This window comes from Acanthopagrus latus, chromosome 14, assembly GCF_904848185.1.
Source record: "Acanthopagrus latus isolate v.2019 chromosome 14, fAcaLat1.1, whole genome shotgun sequence".
Lineage (NCBI taxonomy): Eukaryota > Metazoa > Chordata > Actinopteri > Spariformes > Sparidae > Acanthopagrus > Acanthopagrus latus.
In genome coordinates, this window is record NC_051052.1 from 6,539,342 (window position 1) to 6,559,727 (window position 20,386).

Genomic DNA, 20,386 nt, shown 5'->3' on the forward strand with positions numbered 1-20,386 from the left:
TGGAACAAAAGGTCCAACTTTTACTTTTAATCATCAAATTTTGGTAGTCATATGGACAAAAAAAATATTACTTGCTGTGTTTTCCAACCGGGTATTAGTTATAATTTAACTATTTAAAAAACAAAACAAATTAAAGTTAGACTGACTGAAGAGGGGATACACACATTTTCCAACTTTTCTTTACTCTGTACATTTGAAACACAGTTGCACATAGTCACACATACTCTCCTCAAAAACTGAGAAAAGCCCAGAGAGTCTAACACTCGTGGCTCAAGAGCTCCATCTAGTGGAGCTAATACGCCACTGAGAAGCAAGTCAGTCACTACAAATCCTCAAAAGCCCTCCATGAAGTGTTTCTTCTGCCATTTATGTTGAAGGTTTTGAACATTTGCTTTCATTTCCCATCCTGCAGTGGGATTGCACCACGGAACGCAGTTGTGGCCTCCCTCATGCTACACACTAAAGGAACATGTATAAACAGATATTCAAATATTTAATCCAGAAATGAAACAATAATATAGAACAAACTATGTAAAAGTTGCACTAAGGGAAGAAACATTAAAAGGTTGAAACATACAAGGAATATGAAATTGTAGATATAAATCCCCTGTAGCAGTATTTATTATGCTTCGTGTATTCTAGTAAATGTTACTCATACATAGTTTTTATTATTATTTTATCTTTTTTTCTGCATATTCCAGGACATTCAATGGGAGTATCTGTTAACACATGCAATTTCGTTGGTATCAATTGAGTATTTCTGATTCTAAATCTCATATTTGTATTTATACATACATACATACACACATATCACAGCAGTCAGAAAAACGACTTTTGCATGAACCTACACTGGTCTCTCCTGCCCTCTGGTGGAACTTCTAAATACTTCCTTTACGGTGAAAAAAAATACTCGTCTGTCAGAAGTGGGATTCGAACCCACGCCTCCAGGGGAGACTGCGACCTGAACGCAGCGCCTTAGACCGCTCGGCCATCCTGACTGATGGGTCTCCACAGGCGTCATTCGACCACTATGTGATCACTCACATTAATGCGATGACGGATATTTTTATTATTATTATTTTATTAACAATTAACAAAATTAATAAATACCAATAACAGTGTAAATGTTGAAAGAAGTCTATATTACTTGTTTACACTTCGGGCGAGTCAAACCACGGTGGTAAATGTTAGAGTTGAACTGCACAAAAATCAGGTCCTACCGAGATTTGAACTCGGATCGCTGGATTCAGAGTCCAGAGTGCTAACCATTACACCATAGAACCACACAAAAGTCCGCCACACGTCTGCCAAACTGACGTCATCTCAGGACGCAGTGATTGATTATTTGGCCAACTACCAGTATCGACGGCATGTAACCATGAATCCAACACGTTTTCTCATTTTTTTTGAAAATGTTTTGTAAACCCATAATCCAACTGTGGCGTGGCCGTACCCAGCACTGAGGTCATTTCTTCCATGTACACATCATAAGAGTGGTTATAATTAAAACACATCATAAAATAATTACCTAAACTTTGACTGTATTTGTACTTGTACCACTGCTATGGTGACCTAATTTCCCCTTGGGATTAATAAAGCTATCTATCTATCTATCTATCTATCTATCTATCTATCTATCTATCTATCTATCTATCTATCTATCTATCTATCTATCTATCTATCTATGAGTTGAAGATAATTCACCAGAAGTTCATCATTTAAGGGCTCATTTTTCTCATTTTCTTTCAGGGGGGGCATGTATGTGTATGTATGTGTTATTTGTATTCATCTTCGTTCTTTTGAAAATGTTGGACATCCTTGTGTTTACAGCCTTCCACGCAACCTTCTTTCATTCTAGCCATTTGATGAAATAAGGAACTCATATGATCCACAACAATGGCCTATTAAGAAATGCCTCTGGGTTGTTTTATTTTATTACCGATTTAGCGAATTTGGCTCTGAACGCAGAGCTTTGTGATGAAAACAAATGTAGCTACATGGATTAAAATCAAAAGACGCTCTGATAACTAGTACTGTAAGGTGTATAAGTGGTTCGCCATCTTACTGTTTTGTCGCTGAGGGGTTGGTGTGGTTCCTGTAGTTGCCATGGTGACGTGACCAGCGCACACAGGAAAAGCCTTCAAAGCTCAACATTTCAGTGGCAAAGGACAGTTACTGTTGTAATCTTAAAGAAATTATTCATTTATACAATAACATTTTCAATAGCCAGTATAAGATGATAAGAAGACGGCGGAGGCGGTACTCAGATCATTTATTTACGTCCTGCATTCAAAACTTTAATTACCTTAAGGTAAAAGCATTGTATTTATTTATTTGAACATTTAAGGCTATTTAACTTTTTTTTTTTTTTTTCATTTTTCATGCTATTCTTTTTGTCATGCCCACACTTCATGATGATGGAGGGCCTCCGGGAACCCCTCAATTAAAGTTGGCTAACCGGAGCACCCGGGGAAAACCAACTGTCGCTCAGGGGGATCAAATGCGTGTTTGAGTCTCCCGTCAGCTCCTGAGCATGGCTCAGGCCAGACAGAAGAGCCGCCGGAACTATTTCTTCTTTTTCTTCTTCTTGCTCATGAGATCTTCCAGCTGGGACTTCATGGAGCTTTCTTTCTCCTCCCACTCCTGCAGCTTCTTCTTGAGACCCTCTGCGGCCTGGATGAGGGATGTCTTCTCCTCCTGCCACTCCACTTGATGACTCTTCAAGGACCCAGCCTTTGCGGCCTCCTTGAAGAAGAGTCCTTCGGAGAGCCCTTCAGGCCGCGTCAACCGTTGTTAAATGGGACGATCCAGCCTTCGGAGCATTTCCTGGTTGCGTCATCAGATGTTTGGTAGATAGTTTTGTTTGTTATGATTTTTTTTATTATTATAATTATGTTATTTAATTATAATTCTTGCCTCTTTCTTAAAATATTCTTAGTGACATTCCAGCCATTAATTGAGTCAGAATGGCAAACCCAGTTGATGGGCGATGTGGTGGACAGAGGAGACTGGACCCCCAAACACCCTGAGTACCGACCCAGATGATGAAATGAAGCAGGGATCACAGGCTGATCAGTCCAGTGAGGCAACTGGGCATGCCATAAAAGCAGGTAGACATATTCATAATTCTTAAGCTGGTAACCTAACCAATTAAAGTCTCCTATTCTGGCCACCAAGTAAGACTGTGCGCATCTTATTTTATCATTGCAAGCAGGCTTTTGATTTTAAGGTCTTTTATGAATCACTGATCCTAAAGCAGGTTCCACCGAGATTTGAACTCGGATCACTGGATTCAAAGTCCAGAGTGCTAACCATTACACCATGGAACCATAACATAGGTGACACTCACATGATATCATGGAATGTAACTGAGCCTTAGCTCCTCAACCAGCAGGGCAAACCTAAAGGCCCTGTTTACACCTGGTGGTGTCACAACTGCACCGTTTGCACCATCCCAACTGGTTGAGTTCAGTTTGTCAAAGTGCATTTATAAACAGCAATTTTGTCGTGGGAAGTCAAACTTGTTTATTTCGGCTACATGCGCCATTGAGCAGCTGTCACGCTCCCTCTGGCTCATTTCCAGGTTTTTAAAATGGGAACTCCTACTCGGTCATTAGCTTAAATCACTGACGTAGGTGTTGGTGCTGATGCCTTAATCTCCACTCTCTCAACCCTCTGACTGGTTTCTGACCGTGCTGCAGAGCGACTGAAGTGTGAGCTTGGTAAATTTCAGAGGTACTGAAGGAGCTGGTGCCACTTCATTATTACAGTCAAGCATTTAAAGGAACGCTATCCAGGATCACATCTCAATGAGGGAAACAGCTAATACCCCACTAACAAAAACCTGATTTTGAAATGATAGTAAAAAAAAAAAAATTACATCATTGACAAAAATATTCAGGGAAGTGGATTTAAGTTTTTTTTTAAATATAGTTTTCTAAATCAGGATTATTACTTTGAAAGTGCGTTATTGAATTAAATGGTGGCATCTTTCTCATCTAGCCTCATTCTTAAAAATAAATAAATAAATAAATAAATAAAAGTCATTGCGTCAGATTTTAACATGCATTGTGGTGTTAAAAAGGGCGGGTTTCCTCTGAACTCGGGGCCTGCGTTGCCTCTCCCTGCCGCCAGAGGTCGCTGCGGGCCCGTCGGTGCGGAGCTGCAGCGGCATGCAGCAGCGGCAGCAGTCCGGTCAGAGGCAGCAGAGTGTCGGGGAACTCCAGCTGCTCCGCTCCGTATATTCCCACTGACCCTCCGCTTCAGGGATTCATTCATCTCGGTCGGAGCTGCTGCTCGGGTCTGTCCGGACCGGATCTGTCCACGCCGCCCCTCCATCTGTCCGTCCGGCGTCTGGGAAGGTCAGACACATCGTTCTCTGATCAGCGGACCTGACAACTTTTCCTCCTTTTTATTCCTCTGTCCTCTCCCTGATTTTTTATTTATTTTTCAATTTTGTTCATTTTTTTTTTTTTTTGTTGTTGGCGTTCCATCACCGGGAGGGTTATTCCTGCCTTGAGCCGTCGCTGGTGAGTGTTGCCGCCGGTGTTTGTTTTCATGCGAGGTGCGTCCCCCCCCGTCCTCCTCCGGAGACAGCACTGCAACACGGGAGGTGTGGGGATGATCGGACCTGTGGTCGGGCTGCCTGCAGGTCTGGTTATTTAATGAACAGAGTGAGAACCTCCGAGGAAGGTCATGTACAGACCGTGTCCTCTGAGGTGGAGCAGCCTCCCATGATGTGTCACACCAGGTTCCTGTGTGTGTGTTTTGGGTTTGATGTGACTTTAAATGGACGTGGTCTGGCTCTGCTGTTCAATCAAATGTCACATTCTGCAGTTTTTTAAAATGTTTTGCAAGGTGAATAGCACATTTAAAAAAAAAAAAGAAGAAAAAAAAAGAAGTCAGTCAAATAGGAAATAGGTTAGTTAAAGCACACTCACAGAGTTCTCTGCTGCACAGTCACATCTCCAGTTGCATCTCACTCTGCTGCCTGGTCTCCCTCCATCCTCCCCTGTTGGATTCGAGGATGTAATTGGCATTCACCAGCAGCTCCGAGTGTTGCATAATAGCAGACGTCTCAAAGGGATTTGGGGTCGGTCAGCAGCACATCCTACATGGGTGCCTGCCAAGGGGGGTCAAGGAGACTCCTGGTGCCCCCCCCCCGGAGACGCAGACGTGAAATCGGCCACAGAAACAAAAGAGGCGAGAAACTTTTAACCCCCGGCTTATGCACACGTCGAGACGAAGTGCATTTAGTATACTGGTCCCAATTAAGTGCAATGCTAATGACTCACATTGGTGGTAAAGTTCGTCTACTCAAGTACACAGTGCTGTGGTAGTTGTTCTTTCCATTCAATGCTACTTAATACGCTCAACCTATACAAGTTACTTTGTAGATTAAGATTTAACATGCACCATCATCTTAAAAACATGATGCATGATGTACTGTTGACACTTAAATACATGGTATAACAATAATACAATAATAACAGAAGGGGCCATTCTGACTAATAAATACTTGGTATTCAATGACACCATATTTTACTTGTCACTTAAAGTGTTTCCGAGGGGTTTTATTGTTTACACTGCTGCTGCAGAGACAGGTCATCTCCCATTAGTGGCTACCAGCAGCACAGGACAAGACACCATATTCATTCATTAGTCTATAAAAGGAAACATGAAAGCAGATAGAAATGGTGCCAGGAGGCTTGCTTCATTTTCCCAGGAGATTTTTTTTTTTGTTGTGCTGGGTGATAGACAATACTCCACAGCCAAACTGATGGCGTCATTACTTTACAGCCATTACAATGTGCGGACACCCTTTTTCCTTCATGGTGATACCGCAGTAATACTTCTTCCACCTCGGATGAGTCATTTAAGAGCTTGTTTTGTTCCCTCCGACAGTAGAGGAGGACACAACCCCTCTCAGGAGGAGTGTTTGTGATAAAGATGTTTTAAAAAATCTGATCAAACAAGGCCGAACTGGTCCAGAGGCTATCAGTCATGAGGGCTGTCTGACAGAGACATGTCACCTCTGGACGAAAACACCGGCAGTGTTTCCAGCTAAAGAGAAAAGGAAAATATCTTTTATTTTTCCACGGTAAATTACGTTTCATTTAACAGCTGCTGGAAACGAAATTCAAGTCAAGATATACTCCACACTTTTACCCAGAACTTTTTACTTTTTTTTTTTTTTTCCAAGACCCACTCTGTTCTGTTTCAGTAGGTCAGCTTAGTGGTGTTTTTCCCACTGGTTTCGCTGGTTTTCCCTCCAGAGGCAGCGCACCAGCTGACTGTATGTATTTTGATGACAGGCCTGCGGTTTGCAGTCTTTCTATAGCCTGTGGTGCAGCAGGTCTCCTCCCATGGTTTGGAGCTCAGAGGTCTGTAATCTCCCTCAACCGCAGCACCACTACCCAGATATGTTTCTCAGGGTAAGAAATGACACAAAAGCCAGCTGGGCACACGACGGAAAAAAAAAAAAAAGAAAAAAAGATACACATGCCCAGTTTTGACAGTTTGGATGGGGTCCCTTAGAGAGCAGAGGGCCAAAGAGGATACAGCATAGAAGGCAATAGGGTCTGTCAGTCTCACGTGTTTCAAGAAACACTTGAGTTATGAGGATAATTCATCATTCATTCAGTTTTTTTTTCCTTCGCTCCGAAAATCCGTATGAGCACTGTTACTTTAGGTGTCATATAACAAGTTAACTATTACTTGACACAGTTGAAACTTGTTTTTGTCCTGTTTTTTTTTCCTCCATACGTTTGTCTTTTGCTTCTTTTTGTCACACTGCACACGTTGGCGCTGATTCATATTGCGCCGACATAGTTTGCGCGTTGTTTTGTGTGTGATTTCGTGGCAAACTGAGTAGGCGTGTAGGCGTATCAAATTCTCTCTTGCGGATCAGACTACTTGTTTTGAATAGTCTGACTCATGATAATAGTTAATAATGTGCAGAGAGAGATAAAGAGAGAGACAGGCATCCTGTCTGGCAAAATGAAGCATCGCACTCGAAACCTTCCTTTCACTGGAGAACTTGCCGAAGACCTTGAAGCCGCTGAAATTGATATTTTCACATCAGGGCGGATGGATGTTTGGCCTCTCCGGTGAAGAACCGGCGGAGAATTATCACCAGACTCTGCAGCTCCCTTCAGCTCCGCCGAGCGTTTTAGCACCTTTCAGCTCTTTGTTTCGGTTCTACAACCTAAAACATGACTGCGCTGATTCAGTCTCATGACTCTCAAACCTGGTTTCCAGCCACACCAGGCAGCTGTTTTCAGGAAAAAAACCCCCTCAAAAATCCCCACTCCACACTACTGAAGCAGACAGACACCGTTAGTGACTCTTCTCAGCTGAGAAGATCAATATCAGTTTGATCGTGTTTTTTTTAGAAGCGGTGACGTGCCGAGACAAGAAACAGCATGTAAGTCCGTGCTTCGGCGTTGTCGTCTGGGGGATTGTTTGTTTTTGCTTTTTTTCGACAGAGCCACGCTAACAGTTTCTCCCTCATTCCAGCCCTCGTGCTCAGCTCGGTGAAACCCGTCGCGGCGTGTCCGTCTCTGCGCTGGATGCAGACGAGATGAAGGCGATTATCTTCCATGCATACTGTTGGTGGCAAGCAAGCGCGTCACTGTTTACCGAGATGTCGGAATGCCCATTTAAATGCACGACCGGCCGCTTTTTTAGTGACGTCTTCAACATTTTCTTTCCCTCATAATATCCTTAGTACAGTGTAGTATTTTGGCTGATAGTGGGGCAATGTGCAAAGTTTATTTATTTATTTTCACAGTGTTCTCGTGTCTTAACTGTCTCAGGTCTTGCAGCCGGTCGAACTCCGTCCTCCAGCACAAAGTTCCAGATGTGTTGAGTTAATCAGCTGCCTCAGCCTCCACTGAAGCTGTTCGTCCTGTGACTTCATTACATGACTGAGGTGTGTGCATGAGAGAGAGAGAGAGAGGGAGAGAGAGAGAGAGCCAGGATGGTGGATGGAGTGGGTGGAGGCCATAAATGGTGAAGTGTGGAGAAGAGCGACCGTGTCGGCGGGGAGACACTGCTGCACGCTCCTCTTCTTCCTCCCTCTCTCTCTCTCTCTCTCTCTGGTGTTTCCCTGCGGCTGCGTGGGTTGAGCGAGGGGAACACTGCAGTGGAGTGTGTGTGTGTGTGTGTGTGTGTGTCCAGCACAGCAATATGTGCGAGGTAGAGAACAGATAGGAATCATGGACACGTGGTTAATAAATGAGAAACAAGGCAGCCGTACTAAGCGTTTAGGTACTGATACTACATTATTCATATTCTGTTTACTTTCCACACCGCATATTGCACTAATGACTCTCTGTCCTATAGGGTGAGTCAGCCTCAGACTCCATCCCTCTCTTATACTGCTGTTGTGGTTTACCCTTGCGGCTCTGTGCAAACACTTTGCATGGACCCGCTGATATTAAAGGTAAACATGAAAACAGATTCAGGCATCTGCAGCATTTCTCCCTGCTCAAACAAGCCGCCGTAAGCTTGACTAATGCAGGAAATTGCGTGGACCTGCATTTTTATAATTATAGTTTGATTGTGGTACATACGTTTTTTTTAAATTACATCGGGTATATCTTGGCAGTTAGCAGGCGTTCTTGTTCTTTTCTTATCAGTGTTTGCAGTCATTGGTTAAGGTGTATTGTACTTTGAAGGCTGAATCCAGGCAGCAAGTACGCTGGGTAAGATTCCTCCAGAGGGAGAAGAAGTGGCCACCCACAGTTCGACCATCAGTTAGCGGAATCTTGGATGTTTGGATGCACTAAAACTACTAGCTTGAGGTTAAAAGAAGTAATAAGTTAAAGCACCTACAAGGAAGTTTAGTTTTGTGGATTCTGGCGCCCCCTGTGGACAAAAGGAGTGTGAGCAGCACCTCCGCCTCCTGTCGTACAGATGTTCTTCTGGCTAGCGCTCGCATTTGTAGCTGTATACAGGATACATGGTGACAAAGCAAAGCACATGATAGTTAAGTATTTTTTACGCAAACTGGAGGGTTTTGTCAATCAAATGCAAACACCTAGTCTCTGTTTCTGTCTTGGGAGGAGGATAAGGCTTCAAAATGTTTGCCCTGGTTGTGTCCTACGCTGCCAGATTGACGATTGTTTCACTACAGGTGGTAAAACACTATCAAACCATCTCATAAATGCTCAATACACCTCAAATTAGGTAGACGGGAGCAAAACGTCACAGTTATTACCATTGCAACATGACTACAATATCACCCGATGTTTTGACTGGGCTGTCTGGTCGGCGGAGTCCACATTAGTAATGATTATAAAGAAAATATTTAAAGACGCTGACGGCTGCCATGATGACCCTTGCTGAGAGAGAGACAGAGATGGACGATCGACCTCCGCTTTGAGCCACACTGAGTGGCAACACAGCCACACCATATATGGACACGTGTGCATTGGCACAAAAGGGAAAAGGTTAGCCTAAAACCGTGTGTGTGTGTGTGTGTGTGTGTGTGTGTGTGTGTGCTGCTGCTGTAGCAAAGGAAGGAAAGCGCTGGACGTTTGCCACTTCATAACTTCAACCAGTGTGAAGCTGGCAAACATGTTTTTTTGGCTCTGACACACACACGCAAACACATTTTTCTGCTTTTATTTATTCAGATTGGGGGGGGGGGGGTACCGAACATCTGTTTTTAGTCCTCACCCATTTTACTTGCCATATCTCACTTCAGCCATTAACAGATGGATGAGTGCACGGTTAGATTTTCATTAACAGCCGCTGATGACGGATCATCTCGCAAACACGGCTGACATGTTTCAGGGGGGCTACACTGTAGGTCGGCCCTCACAACTGCCAGCTTTCTGTCACCGTTGATCACTGACAGAATGTTTCATTATTGCTTGTAACACAATACATCGGACCATTTTGGCAGTGCTGTTAGCTTTGGATAGCCTGATATTGTTTCGGAGCCCTTGAGTATATCAGACATTTCTGTTCCGTCAGAGTTGTTTGACAAGAGGAAACTGAAAGATGCGTTGGCATCTATTATGGTATTAAAGTTTGAGCCAGTTGAAGAGAGGTAAACAGCGTTCATCCTGACCGTCATGCAATTAACATTTAATCCTGGCTGGCTTTTACATTTTTCAAGAGGCCAAAGTCCGAAGTCTTTACTCACAGGGGAGTATTTTACTCCGTGATCTGAGTCGGAGCAGCACTGGCGCAGTTGGCATTTATCCCCTCCTCTCTTCATTCAGTGTCTCGTAGCGCGCCCCGAGGTCGACCTTCACTGCAGAAGGTGGCCCAGTGAAGTTCACCTGCGCATCTTTTCAAACCATGTGATTCCACAGACTCGACGGCGACCCGCGGTTGACCCCAGGAGGTTAAGTCCGGGACACAATACAGCCAATAAAAATAACGGATGAAACAAACAAGAACTGTTGTTCCACTGCACTCAAAAAGACTGAACTCAGAAAAACAAAAAACAAAACAAAAAACGACCTCCAACATGGAAAACTGAAATGGAACAGTCATTCGAAATCAGAAACAGGTGCTTGATAAGTTTACTTTCTTGCCATACAAGCATCCGTTTGCTGCGGGCGTCCATGTTTTCCCAAGCAAATGTACTGGGACACATTGGAATACTGACTTGGAAATATTAACTTCCAACTTGCAATGGATTGAAGCATTACAGATGGTGGTGGGAAACAGCTAGCCTGGCTCTATCCGACACTGACAAAGTCCAACTTTTTAGTCGGTATGCTAAAATCAGATAACTGTCTGTTGGACATCACTTTATATTTATATTTTACGTAGATCTGAGAGTGGCATCATCTGCACTTAGCAAAAAACTAAAAGGCAAAATTTCTGTATATGTTCACATCTGTAGTTGAAGAAAAAGATCCAAGACCTCTGATGGCAAAGTGCTCACGCAGAATTGAACAAATTCGTGCTCAAAATACTTCACATCCAAACAGCCTTCCCTGCGAGGCTGCTGCCTCCACTGTACGAGTTCAGCCGACAACATGCGCCTCGGCCTCCTGTGTTTATTGTCGCATTATCTCAGTCAGCGTTGCTGCTAATCGGACGCGGACCCTCCTTGAGCCGGCGTCTCCCAGGATTCATCCGGAGTCATTAAGCCAAAGATTTCAATTAAATTCTCGTTGTCCGTCTGTTTGTTTTTAGGCAGAAAAGTTGGAAGAGCGGCCGGGAGGAAAACAAGTGTGTGTGTGGGGCGCGAGTTTAGAATCAATTACCCTTTTGAGATAACTTCGACGCTGGTTGTTTTCTCATCAAACAGACCTGTGCTTGGTTGTTTTAATGGGCTGCAGTCGTGTTTTTCCTTTTGAACCGCTGACTTTAGCTCTGTTTGTGCTTTACTCCGCTCTCTCTCTCTCTCTCTCTCTCTGTCCTCTGCACCATCTTACTTTCACATCTCTCACACACCTGCACCAAAAAAACTCCACCACTTAGGAGGTCAACAACTCCCCGAAAAACCATCTGCTGGTACTGCTCATTTCAGTGTTTTTAAAACAGGAGAGTTATCATTTTCGGCCTCTTCGCTGCTGTGGACGAACAGGCAGCCGTTTACTGGAGGATGATTAAATCTGCAGCCGGCAGCGAGGATACCTCCCGTGTTTGGCTGTGTTGCCGTCTAATCGTCAAGAGGACTGAGATCCAACTTTTCCAAATGTTTTCATCGACAGGTCTAGAGTGAATTAACTAGGCTGTACAAGGCGTGGCTTTGTCGGAAGTTGGGACTGTAATAAAGAGTGGAGTAGAAGGTTGCAAACTGGAAACAAAACCAGCTGTTCTTATGAATGTGTTAGTTAGACATGGATACGACGTGGTCACTTGGGGGGAAATGCAGCAAAAAAGAAAAAAAAAAAACGCCAGCATTTTCATAGGGCACTGTGTAAAAGATGGCAGACAACCAAGAAACCTAAAAAAAAAAAAAAAAGGATGTGTCTGTGCCGGCCTACGGTGCCAGATGTATTGAAGTCTATGGAAGTTTCGTCTTTCATTTTCTGGAGGTGTGTCTTCATTAGCAGTCACACGATGTAGATATATTGGGTTTTAGTGTGTCTCTCCATTGAGCTCCATACTGCTGGCACCACACCTGTCTGGCACACATCCAAGAGTGACGTAATGACCCTTCTGTCTCTGGAAGGTACAAACCTGTTACTGAGTTACCTGAGTTACTGTCTCGTGGCAGAAACAGCTGATCCGGCGACCGGCTCACTACATCAGAACTTCTCTGAAAAACGTGTTCCCATCGCCCATTAAGCACAAAAAGTCAAAAAATCACCTCAAGTGACCATTTTTTATTTTTTTTTATTTTACTTTGCCGTTTCCATTGACCTTTTCTAATGCGATACTTCAAAACGCACATGAAAAAAACACTTTGATGGAAACACGGCTTGTATTTCAAAGTGCAGCGCAAGTGAAACACAGTGTGGGCGCCTTTTTAATAAAGAAAATTAAGTGGATCTTTCATGAGGTTGTATTTTTTCTTCACGAAAGGTTTCTCTGTTCCACATTAATGTGAACATAAAAAAAAGTGCTTAACCAAACCTTATTTGTTATTTTAGGGGCTGAAGTGTCAAAGTCCTGCAAGTCCACAACTCTTCCTTCACTTAGAAATATATGTCGCCAGTGAACAGAGCCAGGCCAGAATTATGGCTCCTGCTAAACTGGAAAACTAATTTGTAGCGTGACCTTATTTTTATTCATACTACAATTCACTGACATATCTATTTATTGAACTCCTACGGCGTGCTGAGAAGTCACTGCGTGACTCATGTGTCCTTTGCTGAGCAAGAGGTAGAAATACCTCGGGAGACAGCACAGAAAGGAGATGCAGAATCTAGAATGAATGTCCAAATAACGACAATTACGTAACAAACAAACGTTTTCCCTCAGACGCTGCTTCCTCCCGCGTGGATGTGAGGATGGATGGCTGACCTCGGAGCTCACTGATTGGTTTGCTGATCTTCACCTTTACCGCAGCTGCTGTCATGGCCAAGAGCCCGGAGGTGAAGCTGGCCGTCTTCGGCAGAGCGGGGGTGGGCAAGTCAGGTAAACTGCCGTGTGTGTATTTGTGTGTGTGTGTGTGTCTATCACAGTCAAGTTCTTACTGCGGCTTCACTCGAGGGCTTGATAAAGTCTTCAGTTATGAGTGGTTATTGTCATTTAAATTCAGTTTCTCTCTCTCAAGAACAAAAAAAACCCCCTAAAAGTAAGTTGCAAAACAAGCTGATTCATCGGATTTCCATCTTATTTCCATTTCCAGCCCGCGCTGTAACACGGTGTCTGCAGGTTTCACGGGCGTCTCTCCGCCTCATTTAACGCTGCCACCACCGTCCTGTCAGTATTTTTACACTCGCAGTAATTTCTTCCCCGTTCTCGCTTTGTTTGCCCAGTCAACACTACAGCAGGAGGTTGTTTTTGGTCTGGCTCAAATACCTTCACTCCCACAGATAACTCAGTTGAGTCATTATCGCTTGGTTTCAGCATTCCTCTATAAGCTGCAGCGGCTCGGCCTCGGCCGGCGCCCTTGTGTGTTTTCCCCCCAGTAGCCGACGCGCTAACGCAGACCATATGTTTCCTGTCGGCTGCAAATCAAGACGCAGCGCTTCTGCGTCGCAATCAGCTGTTGGATAAGATGCTTCCATGTCGAAAGGAGGCCATTAAAATGCCTGAGGAGGTCAGCGCGAGTACTGTGCTGGAAAGTATAACGACCGAGGAGATCGTAACCCTCAGCTGAGAGGAGTGCGGTTGTAAAACGCGGCTGCGAGGCTGACGGTGTCTGACATGCGCGTCTGAAACCGACCTTGAACCTCCAGCCGGCGGCTTCTTTCCTTGAAGTAAGAGGCGCGCCGTTAGCCCCGCCCATCTCCTCCCCGCTCAATTGAGTTTGCCTCTCCAGAATCTGTCAGTCATCTTGATAATCATCTCCACTGATCTTTTAGCACTGCCGCCCCCTCTAGTTTTTACTGTAACGTGCTGCTCTGTGGCTGCTGACCTCATGTTCTCCATCGAAAATACTAGAAATAAGATTATTGCCCAGGCTTCAGGCGTTTATTGTAGGTCACGCCACGTTTTCCCCTTAAAGATAGCATCTTAGTAATCATTATTGAATTTGAACAATTGAAAGACGATGTTTTTCCTCAGTCTGGTCTCACAGCAGCAGAACCACTAAAGCAATCAGTGCTGAGGATTTTTAGCAAAGAACAGATAACCAGTTGAAAGTGAATCATATCGCATGATACTTCGAAAGTCTAAATACACGTCATGAGCAGATACAGTCTCCTCTGTGACCTCAGCACTGAATACGTGGATGTACGTTTCAAACCACAAATATGTTGAGGCTTTACATTTCTTTGTGCTTTTATGTTCAGTTTTCTGTTTAATGTTGTAACTACACTGTGCTTATGCTCCTGTTTTTGTTTAGCCACAAATGCCACTTGGTCAGGGTTTGGAAAACATCATGTTCCACGGCTGGAAAAGTAACGACGTGTCGTGTAAAATATCAGCTTTTCGTCATCAGGAACACGGCTTGAAATTGTCCCGAGAGCTCCTTAATAATATCTGTTGGTGTCACGCTTACAAATGTTGGAACCCAGTCTTGGACTGTGGTCAGTGGCTCGCCAGCCTTCTAACTCCACCGCTTACAAATGTCACTGCATCAGTGGTCTGAAGACATGTTAAAGGTGCAACATGTAGTTGTGGGGAGGAAATTTTAACCAGAAGAGAAAGATCTTCATTGACTGATTTTAATGACTGAATAAACGGAATAAACAAACTGACCTTCAAGGACAACACAATTTCATACTGTTTTGCTTTGTTTATATTTGGCGGACCCTGCCACCTTTCTAACTTCAAACAGTGTACGATATTTTCCTCTGAGAACAGCGTGTTTATTCAGGAAAAAATGAATATTTGACTTGGTATTATTACCTCATTAGTAATGTAAAGATTCTGACACACTAAAATGGATATCATTTGCAATTTAACAAAACACAAGGAGGCATCTTTAGTTCTGGTCTACTTTTGGTCATCAACAAAAGCATTGGAGAAATTAAGAATTTTTCATGTTGTCCTTCAAACAGGAACATCCAGAAAGTTCAGTCAAATTTCCTGACCTAATGTCTGGGGATAGTCGGAAGACAGGATGAGGATGTCCATATTCTAGTTCTCGGCCCCACTCGTGGTCTAATTCTCGTGATAAACTTCTCATTTACTGCCTGAAGGAAATCTCTTCATTGGCAGCCGCCTCCCTTTAAATGTGGACATTTGATTGTCACGTGGACACCGAGCAAAAACCAGACACACTGCAGGATTGTCGTCACCGTCGTCACTTCTGGAGCTACATGTAGACCCGGTCATCCTTCCAACAATGAGCGGCTCTCATCTAAACATAGCCCTTCTGTGGAAAAACCCACACATGCTAATTAATCAGCTTTATCCTCAATGGGCGAAAACACTGGGGACTCGGGCCGTAACTCCCACATCAAGCACAATCTGACGGAGAGGAACAGCTCAGCAATGACGTTTGACAGAGTTTACAGGCTGCTTTGAACCGCGTGGTGTGTTGGAGTGGTCACAGTTCATGAATCTGTTCTCACTGCTCGTCCATTCAAGATAAAGAGGTTTTTTTCCTTGTATCTAAACATTCTGAGGCTGGGCTTCAAGCAGAACTCAAGTGTCCCTGAGCAACATATTCAACTCCTGCTTATTTCTCTACTTGAACCCTGACCCTCTTAAAACGGGAGGTGTTGAAGTGTTTTACTGTAATAAATAAAATCCAATTACGTTAAATCTAACAGACGCAGACAGTGCTGAGAGGATTAGTTGATGAAATCAGGCGGACAGACGGCATGAAGTTAATCAACAGCACTGGTTATAATCTCATCACATAAAAAATGCTACTTTTAGCTTCTGAGATGTTTCTGCTTTTGTCTGCCTTGTTTTGCTGTAAATATACATCATGGGGCTTTGCACCACTGGTTGTACAAAGAAAGCCAACCATTTGAAGACATCTTGTGTTGTCTAGAAAGATGGAGGAAGCTGAACTTACAAATATGGCTTGTGCAGGGTTCAAATCAGGGTTGACTGATGTGTTTTTTTCAGGGCTGATAGCGATAACGATTATTACTAGTCCAGGGGACCGATAACCAATAATATACAATATACATGAGATACAGTTACAGAATAATCAGTGATGGAATGCAACTACTATTTACTCAAGTATTTTTTTTTGTTTTTACAAATACTAATTTTGAGCTTCACTGTTTCCATTTTCAGTATTTCTGTATTTGGAAATGAGACGGCAAGCTTTTATTCCACTCACTGCAGCTCAAAGAGACGACTCCTTTTGTTTTTGTACTTTTCACAATAAAAGCCTCGGACACACAGGTATACATTGTCTGGCTGCTTATTAGAGGGTACGTCACATTTACTCAGACTATTTTATGAACCGGACTATTAATAAAATAGATAACACTATCAATAAGTGTAAATATATTTGTAGCAGTGAGGCAAATCATTGTTTAACCTTATTATTTCAACTTGTTAAATACATTGATATTTAGTGTTTATTTCTCCACCATATCGTTGCTAAAATATCCACCTTTCGATAAAATGTTAAACTTATCTGTTATGGTGAATTGTCTGCCACCACAACATTGTGTACAAGTGGCGATCCTCCACATCCAGAAGCTGTATGTTCCCCTGCTGGGTGTTAAAAAAAAACTCGGAGTTGTTGTCTTTTTTTTTTTTTTTGCCCGTCTGACCTGGACTCCCGCAGAGCGATCTGGCCCTAATGAAGAGCAGAGTGTATTAACTTAAGTGTGGCTGTTCTGGCACTTTGGTTTATTGACTCAGCGGAGGGAAACTGGGGTTAGGAAATAAGATACATTTGTCCAATTACTGCACCCCCAACTTGGTCCCTGCTAAACACACAAACACACATGATGGGTTGATCCCATAAACTGAAATACTCAGTGGCAAGGTTGAGTAATTTACTATGTCCCATGACTGTATCTATTATAATTTAGTTGTTGTGCTGCACCGTAAAGATCCAGAATCTGTGTAAAAGCCTGGAGCCGCTTGCTTCCCTCTTGTTGTTTACAGCACCTCTGAGTGTTTGAAAGTTTTACAATAATGATGAGTGTTCTGGCTGTTTTATTAACAGAGTTTTTCTAATGTTATTCTTGCGGAAAGATCCGTTTTAATACCGGTGATTGTTTATCCAGAAATGGAAAAGTTTGCGCGTCCATATAAACATTACGAAACCTGACAGGAATACTGTAGGTGTGCTGTCATCAAAGCTGCTGGCGCTGAAATTTGAAGCTGACGAATGAACTGATGTATGATTTTGTTTCAGCAATGGATCAAACGAATATGTGTAATGAGAATGATGGCGCGCGCAGTGACAAACCTGGAGAGAATTATTGGCCAACTCCGCAGTCGCCTCTGATCTTTTTAGCCTCGACTATGAGGCTAAAAAATTGGGGTGTTTTACAGCCCATAAATTTACAGTTTTGGAGTTGGTTGAGACCAAAATAGAGACAAAAAAAAAACAGACGGAGAACTGGACTTTGGACACGACTCAGATTCAATGCTAATGTCGCTCAGTGTTGAACCTGGTGTTTAAATAGCCAGCTGGTTGCTAACGTTGCTCGCAGTATTAAAAGCGCCCTGAATTTTCTGTTAAACAAGGCTGTGGTCCTGCAAATGGCTGACATTTTTGAATACTCATGGTGTTCTTTGCTCGCATTCTTTGTCTTCTTTGTTGGTGCATCGCTGCGTTTCATGTGTGTTGCTGCTGCTAGCTAACGATCAGTGGATCAGTTGCTCGATTGCGCCGCTAGTGGTTAAAAACTTCACCGTGTACCTTTAAAGTTATAAAACCAAAGCAACGCACGAGCTTAAAACAAAGCTTACACCCTCAAAAGCGGATCCCAAACTGCAGCGGTGACTTCTTTTTCTTTTCAGATAGAATTTTTAAAAGTACAAGTTAATAATTACTAATAAAAGCTTACAAGTGATCACCCATCATCAAGTAATTCTAGTAAAATCCACCGGTTTATGACTAAAAACACCGGCACACCTACACGTTCATGGTGTGCTTCGAAAGACGGCCTCGTGGCCTTTTGGGAAATTTACTTTACGGGGTGTGAAGCGTCGGCTCGTAAAACATCTCGTCGCTCCTCAAAACATTCCGCCTCCCCTCTTCCCCTCAGCCTGTCCGACGGCCAGAAAGCAGAACAATAACAAAGGTGCGAGCCAGCGGCGTCTGCCTCAGAAATACTACCGTTCTCCACCTCCAGCGCCGGGGAGGGAATCAGCCCGATGATATGTGCGAGTCGGGAGCATGATGTAAACAGTCATGTGGAGGGCAGCCGGGCCAGACGCAGCGACGAAAACAAACACAGGGCTGCTGAACGGACCGACGGCCAATGTTTTCATCTCTTTTTATAGCGGTCGTCTGAGCCGTTCACTATTACTGTGGTTTCTCTGCACTCCGCTTCTCACTCGTAACTTGTCAAACAAACTATGTCAGCTTATGTCGTCCTGAAATGGAATTCAAGGTAAAGACACTCTCAGAGTGATTCAAAAGAAAGTGAAGATCACGTTCCTTCACCACGACAGCGGCAAGCGACAGAAGCACAGGCTCTGTCTAGTCCTTTGCTGCGAGGGAGACACTTTACCTTCATGTCGCCTTCGCGCAATTTATTTCCATTTTTCCTGCTGATAAGTCACTGCTGTATTGACAAAAGAACCAGACGTTTATTATTATGGAAAGGGTTAGATTATTTGTGTAAAGATTTTTCCGGCTGAGGAGCCTACAGTATGTGGAGGTATAGCAAACAGTTCCGTGTTGAGATTGTGTTGGATTCTGAGCTGAGGTCAAGAAACTGCAACCTGATGTAACTATCCTTGTTTTCAAGGTCTGTGAAGACCGGAGTAGAGGGCAGTGGATATGGCATCCTCCTGTCTGTAATCTACTACTGCTGGCGTGGGAATACCCCTCGTCTCATTTCTTGATGGCGGCCTAAAAATGCAAAGACCTTCGCTCACTTTCATAGGTTAGATAGTGTCGAACGCTGAGCTGAAAGACTTAGGAGAGGACAGTGCACAAGACAACAGCGTGTCTCCGAGGGTTTTGAGAAAAACACATTTTGAGCGTGTTAACGATTTTGAAACAGGCTTCCTGATGAAGGATGGCACGGCCGTCCTTTCACGCTCGAATCATCGTTGCAGCGAACGCTTCCAAAATCGACTTCCTGCGACGGTGCTGCTGGAGGAAATGAAAGTCCTGAAAAGTCATTAAATAACATCCATCGGGGCGTTCTGCGCATAGCTCCTCGCTCGACACGGCACCCCAGCGATTAACAGGATGCAGCGGCGGTCGCTTATCCTGCCGCTCGGGTTTCCAGGCACATCTTTGGCCTTTGACAGCAGAGAGAGCCAACAGCTGCGAGGCTGGCTGGCTGCTCGTCACCCGTGATTGCATTGTGTGTGCCGGACCCGCTGAGCCGCCGCAAGGTATGACTCACCCAACGCATTATGCTGTGGCACAAGTGCTCTAATCAGCGTGTCAAAGGCAGATTTTAGTCCTTTTAGATAAGAGATATGAAAAGGCTCGTAAGTGGCTGTCAGAGCACCCGGAGTGATGTGAATGTTCCGACGATGTGCGTCCGCTGAACAGAGCGCTAAGTAACTTTTACGCACTCGAATGTGTTACATAAGACTTTACGGCGTTTATTCTTTTCTTTTTAGTGGCCAGTTGTGGCATCTCGCTTCCCGTCTGGGGGTGAAAAGAAAAGCAGGCCTTGGCAACAGTACAACGAGACAAAAAAAAAAAAGAAAAAGAAAAAAAGAAAAAGAAAAAGAGGAGGGTTGTTTTGTTGGATGTGTGTTGTGTTTCAGACAGATGTAGGAAGAAAAATAAATGCTTGGGTGAGGTCTTTGTTTTCAGGATTGGATTAGCAAAAGACAGAAGACGGCTGAAGCGAGACCCAAGACGTTGCGAGGTGTTCGTTATTCTCATGTGCATTCACAGTTTCATCCAAGCTGCCGGTACAGTAAGTCAGAACACTGGCACAGAAGAGACACGGCGAGGACATCAGCTTCAGCCGTGGGTTTTTTTTTTTTTTAAACCTTGGATGACGTTTCCATGCGGCCACAGGGAGTCTCTGAGCAGAAGCCAGTGGGGACAAACGGATGATTAAGCTGCCAGCGTCCTCCCCTTTTTGATCAGGTTACGGAAACCAATCACAGAAAACAATGAATTTGATTAAGAGGAAATTGTTTGGATCCTGATAAACACAGCTGCATGAGTGCTGAATGCTTTAATGCAGCTCGGCTGTATCAGTTCATCAGCTGTGTCACGTCTCACTGG

The 20,386-nt window shown here is 43.8% G+C and overlaps 1 protein-coding gene and 3 non-coding genes across 8 annotated transcripts in view; 1 reads left to right on the top strand and 3 right to left on the bottom strand.

Moving 5' to 3' along the window:
- Positions 1-915: 915 nt before the first annotated feature.
- trnal-cag lies at positions 916-998 on the bottom strand. Its single transcript has one exon. It is a non-coding gene; the product is annotated as a tRNA-Leu (tRNA).
- A 213-nt stretch (positions 999-1,211) lies between these two features.
- trnaq-cug lies at positions 1,212-1,283 on the bottom strand. The gene has a single exon. It is a non-coding gene; the product is annotated as a tRNA-Gln (tRNA).
- A 1,974-nt stretch (positions 1,284-3,257) lies between these two features.
- On the bottom strand, positions 3,258-3,329 carry trnaq-uug. Its single transcript has one exon. It is a non-coding gene; the product is annotated as a tRNA-Gln (tRNA).
- An 851-nt stretch (positions 3,330-4,180) lies between these two features.
- rerg (RAS-like, estrogen-regulated, growth inhibitor) overlaps positions 4,181-20,386 on the top strand; it is a 40,076-nt gene continuing 23,870 nt past the window's right edge. The window contains exons 1-2 of one of the 5 annotated variants that reach the window (XM_037122019.1): positions 4,181-4,361; positions 12,901-13,056. In XM_037122019.1, the coding sequence (XP_036977914.1) occupies positions 12,996-13,056 (61 nt within the window). In that variant the 5' untranslated portion in view covers positions 4,181-4,361; positions 12,901-12,995. Of the gene's footprint in view, positions 4,530-7,308; positions 7,427-7,539; positions 7,611-7,817; positions 7,934-12,900; positions 13,057-20,386 lie in introns of those variants that run through there. The other 4 variants (XM_037122018.1, XM_037122021.1, XM_037122022.1 and 1 more) reach the window with 4 other exon arrangements.